General features: G+C 36.6%; 1 protein-coding gene across 2 annotated transcripts in view; it reads left to right on the plus strand.

Annotated features, from left to right (window-relative positions):
- The first annotated feature begins 2,344 nt into the window (after nt 1–2,344).
- Nucleotides 2,345–8,338, plus strand: part of smad4a (SMAD family member 4a) — a 15,694-nt gene continuing 9,700 nt past the window's right edge. Inside the window, exons 1-7 of one of the 2 annotated variants that reach the window (XM_058788482.1) lie at nt 2,345–2,689; nt 3,740–4,077; nt 4,531–4,705; nt 4,789–4,818; nt 5,919–6,128; nt 7,810–7,935; nt 8,088–8,195. In XM_058788482.1, coding sequence (XP_058644465.1) covers nt 3,838–4,077; nt 4,531–4,705; nt 4,789–4,818; nt 5,919–6,128; nt 7,810–7,935; nt 8,088–8,195 — 889 coding nt within the window. In that variant the 5' untranslated portion in view covers nt 2,345–2,689; nt 3,740–3,837. The remainder of the gene's footprint in view (nt 2,690–3,739; nt 4,078–4,530; nt 4,706–4,788; nt 4,819–5,918; nt 6,129–7,809; nt 7,936–8,087; nt 8,196–8,338) is intronic. The other variant, XM_058788483.1, reaches the window with a different exon arrangement.

The raw sequence follows: 8,338 nt of genomic DNA on the forward strand, positions 1-8,338 counted from the left end.
CTCACTTAAGCAAACGTTCTCTCTTGCGTCAATAAAATTGCACAGGTATCTGTTTAGTCTGGACTCTTATCTGAAGCACTAAGTGTTTTAATGTAAAGACCTTTAGGAGGAGATACGGAGGCATATCGGGAGCCATACACTACAGAACTGATATACAGTACACACACGACAACGAGAAAGCTTTCCTCAGCGCTGCTCGGAAAAACACACATTATCCATAACTGCAGGAGCTGTAGGCTGAAACCATATACCTTTATACCTGCACCTGTTCATCGGAATTCTAAAAATAATTCAAATCTAATTTAATTTTTATTAGCAAATAGTAAATAAGTAACAGATTAAAAAAATATTGATTTTAAGAAATAAAAATAAAAATTACATAATAAATACAATTGCTTATAAATCTCTCATAATGCTATATTATCACCAAATATTGGATTCAATCTTTTTGTCAACTTGTTTTCTTTAATTTAGGACTGGTTTTGTGTTTCTATTTGCATCTGATTAATCGTAGGCCTCATTTATCTGAAAGGAGGCACCTCATTTTTTGAGTGAAAAAAGCATTTTTTATGAATAATTTTAACAATATGAGATAAAAAATTATGAAAATTTGCACTGTTTCTCACACTAGTGTGCTTTAATGTTTAATCGGGAGGCTTACTTTTAAATGCTTTAATTTTGTACAAAATTGCACAAAGTCACACTTGTCAAAAATGGCCTGCCATTGAAAGTGAATGGAACAGAGAAACAACTAGTGTTCAGGAGCATGCTGTGCTTGCAAACATAAAGGCCTTGGACCTGTGTGTGTGTGGATGCATGTATACCCACGCTATCACACACACACACATCCATGCATACAAACTATTGTGAGTATTAAACCTGTTTCCTCCTACCCTGAACTGCATGCAATATGCTTTTATGATAACTCAATAGGTTTTGGGGCTTTCATGGTCTCACAGAGTACTGGTGCTGTTTTTTGTGATCTTCCCCATTCACTTTCAATGGCAGGCCATTTTTGACGAGTGTGACTTTGTGCAATTTTGTACAAAATAAAAGCATTTAAAAGAAAACTTCCTGATTAAACATTAAAGCACACTAGTGTGATAAACAGTGCACATTTTCATAATTTTTTATCTTATATTGTGAAAATTATTCATAAAAAATGCTTTTTTCACTCAAAAAAAAACTCAGATAAATGAGGCCTACGATTAATCAGATGCAAATAGAAACACAAAACCAGTCCTAAATTAAAGAAAACAAGTTGACAAAAAGATTGAATCCAATATTTGGTGATAATATAGCATAATAAGAGATTTATAAGCAATTGTTTGGAGTCCGGGAACACCACAAGTGTTACCAGGTGAAATAAAACCCACAAAAAATTAGGAAAATTCTAAAAAAAATAATAATAATTCTGAGAAGCAGGCTACTTATACCCTGTGTGAACAAAGTCAGTAAGTTTGAGTCCAATGCGATAACATTAACTAGTATTTTCGGGAAAAAGAAAATCTTGTCCGGGTCAATTTGACCCGAACACAACCAGAGGGTTTTAAACCATACGTCGCAAAATGATTCACTGTTTCGAAGTGCTCGATTCAGAGCACGAATCATTTGATTCAGATAGGCCCTGTGTGCCAATGTGCATACTATCCACCCTATCTGCCCTAAATAGTGAAAATTACTAATATCACATAGAATTTAGGATGGATAGCGTGCACATTGGGACGCGGGGAGTGTCTTCAAAGCTCGTATCACGAATCATTAGATTCAGATCGGGACTTGAAGCGCGGATTGAGAATCATTTGATCCAAATCGGAAATTCTGAGCGGATTTTCGAATCTTTTGATTCAGTTCGTATCATGTATCGCGAATCGTTTTATTTGGGAGAGGGTTTGAGAATCTTTTGATTCGAATCGGGACTTCGGAGTGCGTAAAATGTAATATTATACTATGTATGTAATAAATTTACACATTAATTGATTAATTTATATTTTCCTATATTCTATTTTGAGTAATCGAACAATCGAAAACATCTTTAAAACAGAAGAAAGGTCCCAGATAACTCCAGTCTATAGAGATAGATATGTATATGTATATATATATATATTTACATTTAGTCATTTAGCAGACGCAACTTACAAATGAGGACAATAGAAGCAATCAAAATCAACAAAAGAGCAACAATATGCAAGTGCTATAACAAGTCTCAGTTAGCTTAACCCAGTACACATAGCAAGGTTTTTTTTTTTTAATTATATAATAAAAAGAAAACAGACAGAATAGATAATTTGACTGACTTAGAATGTCCCTGATGCCCAAACAGGTGTAAACATAGTCAGCTCGGTGTGTTTTGAGGCGCAGCCGGACTCAGTGCAGTGCGCATGCGCAGCTCGCCATATTGCGCAGCAGGGTGTGAGGTGGTACGTCGACACTACATTGTTTGTTTTTGTTGAGCGCAGTGACTGTTTTTGCCATCCTGTTAATACTATATTGAGCCAAATCACGTCTAACAGAGTTCTCGCTTAAATGAAGATCTCTTCAGATCTGTCGACGCTTTAAATCGCTGTAGATATCAGCGGAACGCGGTCCGGTTGAAGTGTGTTATGCGCGGTAGCCGCTAAAAAGATTCACATCAAAACCACCAAAACTGGACAGATAAAGACAGACTCATTCACAGGATACATAACAGGTATGTCATTTCAATACAAATTTTCACATTTAAATGTGTTTTAATTGTTTATATCATAAGTTAAAGTCTGAAGCAACAGCCGCTAGTCTGCTAGCATTAGCATGTTATGCTAACGCGCAGATCTCGCGTTGTTTACATTCACTTCAGCTCATTTATACATCACTGTCATCACATTCATGACTTCACGGCACTTCTACACCTTTATAAGTCTTCGCAGCTTGTCTGAAATCAAGTGTGTGAAGGATTATTGTGGTGTGAGACGCTTTATCCAATTAAACCCTTAGTAAACAGCATGTTTGTGCTGTCATTGTTATTAATCAGATTCACTTTCAGCTCTAGAGATTTATTTAAGTGCTTATATTTGCTTTAAACGCTTTCAGATGGTTAGCTTTTAGCTTTACTAAAACCAATATCCGAATATCTAATTGAAATTCTGACGTAATATAAATCGCGTTTTAATATTATATAATGCTTTTTAATATAAATAATGTGTACATTTTTAATGTATTGTATATTTTACATATAATATTTTTATGTATTTTATTTATATTTCAGTATGCATGTGTGTGTATATATATATATATATATTTATTATAATTCCCCCATATATTGTATGTATAAATATATAGAACCCCCTCATATACATATATAATGGAAGCTTGTTGCGGCCACTGAATTAAAAATAAAAAAAAGGTAGTTGTGACTTTATCTAACAATTCTGACTTTTTTCACAATTGTGTGATATAAACGATTGCGAGTTATAAAGTGAGAACTGCATGATATAAACTCATAAGAAAATGAATCGTGAGCTGAATTTTTTTTCCCTCAGAACTGAATTTGTAATTTTCAATTGAGTTTTTCTTACGGTTCTGAGGAAAGTAGTCAAGAATTTCAGGATGCAAACTCACAGTTGTGAGAGATAAAGTTGAAACAGATTTCCATAATGTCAACTCATTTCAAATATATATTTTTTTCTATAAAAGCATGCAATATGATTTAGGGAAACCCCTCAATTGCTCATTAACAATATCAATCTCAATTCTTCCGCAGGGGCCGTTTGGATGGACCTTTCACTGGTGCCAGTGTTTTGCTGAAACAAGTTTGAAACGGCACACAGGAGTCTCTCTGAGGCCGATAACCAGCGCAGGATGTCCATCACAAACACGCCCACCAGTAACGATGCCTGTCTGAGCATCGTGCACAGTCTGATGTGTCACAGGCAGGGCGGCGAGAGCGAGACGTTCGCCAAACGGGCCATTGAGAGTCTGGTGAAGAAACTGAAGGAGAAGAAAGACGAGCTGGATTCGCTCATCACTGCCATCACCACCAACGGTGCTCATCCCAGCAAATGTGTGACCATACAGAGAACACTAGACGGACGTCTGCAGGTGCGACAGGACTGCTTCCACACTCTTCAGATTGTATCTGTATATATATGTGTGTGTGTGTGTGTGTGTGTTATGTAGGGGTGTGTGAAACCAAACAAAACGCACCTACCGAGTGCACACTAACGTTACCTGATGAAGTCTAGTAGGTTAGACTAGTGCGCGTGTGAATTTAGAGTGCGTTCTTTCACTGCATGATTCAGTCTATTAAAATGCATTTAGAATGATCACAAAAATCAAGATACGGAGACAGAAAATGTATATATTTATATAATTTCATATAGTTAGTCAATATCACATGAAGAGTGCCTTTTTTTATCCTAACATCAGCATGATTACAAATGTGATATTGATTTTATACAAACATATGCAACACATCATTTTGTGTCAATATCACACACTTCTAGTGGTATGTCATTCTAAATGGCTGTTCCTGTAACGCTCTTCTGCCTTTAGGTGGCTGGTCGTAAAGGATTCCCACATGTCATTTATGCACGGTTATGGCGATGGCCGGACCTTCATAAGAATGAGTTGAAACATGTCAAGTACTGCCAGTTTGCCTTTGACCTGAAGTGTGACAGCGTGTGTGTGAACCCTTACCATTACGAGAGAGTCGTGTCTCCTGGAATAGGTTCGTTTCATGTTTGTTTTAATAGCGTAAAGCTCATTCATTATGGCCTCTATTTAATTCAACTATCCTGTGCTTTTTTCTAGATTTATCTGGACTTACACTGTCAGGCTCTGGTGAGTGATACTCTATGAAAAAAAAGACTTGGTTTCTGAGTGTTTTTATCCTTGTTGAAGAGATTAATCCAGGGATAATTCACCCAAAAATGAAAATTTACTGTCCCTCATGTTGTTCCAAACCTATATGAGTTTCTCTCTTGTGTGGAACATAAAAGAAGTTATTTTGAGGAATAATGGTTGCCAAACAGGTGATGGTCACTATTGACTTCCATAGTAGTTTTTTCCATACTATGGGAGTCAATAGGGACAAACAACTGTATCTATGAATATCTATAAAGCCATTGATACAGGTTTGGAACAACATGAGGGAGAAAAAATTATGATTTTTATTTTTGGGTGAACTGTCCCTTTAAGGACACAGGCTGTAGCAAATGTATTAGTTTGCCGTCACTTTAAGACCCAATATTATAAATGATGTTATAAAACATATTTTATGTTGTGTGTGTATATATAATACATATCTGTTATGCATTTAAAACAATTTTTAATTTACATACAAATACATATGCAAGCACACACACACACACACAAATATATAGCAGGTTTATTAGGCTGCTGTCACTCTAAGAACTAAGAAACAAAAAAAAAATATATATATATATTTATGCATGGATCCAATTTACTGACACGCATCCGATATTCTAATATACAATATACCCAAAAGTTTGTTGATTTAAGACTTAACCGACTGTTAATGTCAATACTCACCAAAATGGACATTTCTACATAATTTTGTGTGTATTTGTCCATTCAAGTGCAGTAAGATGTGAAAGAGAACTTAAGTCTTGTTTTTATGTTCATAAAGGTCAATAGATTTTTGTCATAAATTGTCATTCAAAACTGTCTTTTATTTAATTAGTTTTGTTTAGTCTTGTTTTTGTCTGTGAATAATGTTGTTGATGAAATTAATACTGTTGTGAATTCTCCTAGAGTCAAAAAAGTGTAGTTAAAGTGTAATAACTTGCTTCGCCTCTGAAATGACCGTCAGCAACCTATTTAGCATTCAATCAAACATGACACATTATGGAAGTAAACTGTTTTTCAGATGCAGTTTCATGTTGGCGTGATGTAATGTGTCTCTATATGATTGTTTTCAGGTCCGTCGGGTCTGATGGTGAAGGATGAGTATGATTATGAAGGGCAGCAGTCTCTGCCCAGCACTGAGGGACACATGCAGACGATTCAACACCCTCCCTCCCGACCGGTGGCCCCGGAGCCCTTCAACACGCCCGCCATGCTCCCGCCAGCAGAGGGCAGCAGCTCGGCCTCCACCTCCGCATTCTCCAGCATCGCTGTGGGATCCACAAGTACGACACGTTACAGTCGCTCGCTCATATCCTTAAACGCATAGGCCATGCTGAAAAGCTTTCTCGTTTGTGGAGGCATCGTGTTCTTCATTGGTGTTGAATAGGGCTGGGCGCTGTGACCGTAGACATTCTGCTATAGCATTTATACTGTTAAGTTATTTACACATGAGAATGATGCGAAAATACAGAGTGGGACATGTTGTGCAAATGCATATGTAAATCCATACACACATTTATTTCTGTACAAAACTATTATTAAGTAATGTATCATAATGATTTTTTTTTAACGGAAACGCAGAAAGACAAAATTTGAGTTTAGCCAAAAACTGAAGCTAAAAACAAAGTTTAATAGATTTATTAAAATGAATCAATACTCATTAAAAAGTTGATCTAAAAACTACTAATTTTTAAGTTAATTTTATTGAAATGTTGTCGAAGCAATTAACAGTGGCTGTAATAAAATCTTGTTCATGACTGATTTATTCAAACACATCAGGTTAAGTTTAATTAAAATCTAATAAGATTTATATAATATTATGACATCTTTACCAAAACACCAACATTGAAATAAAACGTTAAAACAATAAAACATTTTCATTTAGGAAAAAAGAAAAAAAAAACAATACAATTTATTTAATAATCAGTTAATTAATCAAATCAATTTTAATTAAACAGTTAATTTAACACTCAAATTTAGTTGTATATTAAATCAAAATTGCACATTTTTATATAAACTTATAAGTGTTTAATTTGTTTTACATTTTAAATTTAAATTCATTTAAAAAATTCAAATGAAATTATTCAAAAAATAGGTTGAATGTCAATTTTTGTTTTTGTCAATTGGGTTTTCATTAAATTACTATTCTGTAACATTTTGTCTATCATATCTGAAATATCTTGGTAAAATTCACTTGTTCAGTGCAGAAAATTTAGTGCAGATTTATTGTGGCAAGCAGTAAAGACTGTCTTTCTCTAGTTTGCTAACATGTGCTGCGGAGGTGCTTTCCCTTAACACTACAAAGACAGTTAACCTTTCAAAATAAACCATGTAACGTATATAATAAAGGTGTTTCAGTGCACATTTTCCGCTAGTCCCGTGTGAACTACGGCATGCAAAGTTCAGGGTAACGTTAGCTAGTCTGCTTGTGTAATGACTCAGTATAGCGCTCCTTATAGAGCTCTCGTTCTTAAAGGGACCAGCACCATTTTCATATTAACGCTATGCATTACTTTCATTTAGTTCAAACGGTGACAGCGTGAAATAAACTACAAGTTTAGAACACAAACCTACAAGTTGCAGTCTGGTTATGTATGGTTATCTAGAACTGGAGAAGAATTGCAGATAGCCTGCGTGCTGTAATCTGTGATGCTTTATGAACAGATATACACTTAATATTCAAATGTTTGCACATTTGTTTCCTTGGGGTCATTTTTGTATCTTGCACAACATGTACAGTGACTAAAATAAGTCTTTTACCGCAGTTAAGTGACTTTTAATTGTGAGACTTTTCACAATGTGGTGGGTTTTCCTAGATTGCACACATCACACATATTCTGATTTGTATTGATGCCATGATATGAACTGGCTCATACAGTGATGCACGCTTGCGGTCACGCCGCCCAGTCCTGGTGTTTCATGGTTTGTGTGTGTTGATGTATGCATGCCGCCCTCTCTCCCCAGCTCAGCCCAATAGCGTTCTCTCAGGAAGCCATAGCAGCGAAGGTCTGCTGCAGATTGCCTCTGGGACGGGGCAGGGCTCACAGCAGAATGGCTTTCCCCCCGGCCAGCCCTCCACGTACCATCACAGTAAGCCATCAGTGAACCTCCACCCAGCAGCTCCTCCTAGAGTCCGAAAGCTTTTCAGCATCTCCTGCATTCAGTATTCAGAGCATGAGTAAATCTGATTGGTGACAACATGTCCGGTGTTAGATGTGCGCTCTCTGTTCTTCTGTCCACAGATGCCACCTCCACCTGGACGAGGAACAGTAACTTCACCCCCACTGTGCCTCACCATCAGAACGGACATCTTCAGCATCATCCGCCCATGGCCCATCCAGCACACTACTGTGAGTCTCACCTCAGCCAGAACATATCTTAGGAATACACTGAGCTCCAGTCTAGAGCTTTACAACCTCCTTCTGGATATTATAATGAAGAAGGTGCAAGAGGCTGTGCCGTCACATCTGAAGCGTGCCGTTAGGCACAGTGA

Source organism: Onychostoma macrolepis, chromosome 10 (genome assembly GCF_012432095.1).
Source record: "Onychostoma macrolepis isolate SWU-2019 chromosome 10, ASM1243209v1, whole genome shotgun sequence".
NCBI lineage: Eukaryota > Metazoa > Chordata > Actinopteri > Cypriniformes > Cyprinidae > Onychostoma > Onychostoma macrolepis.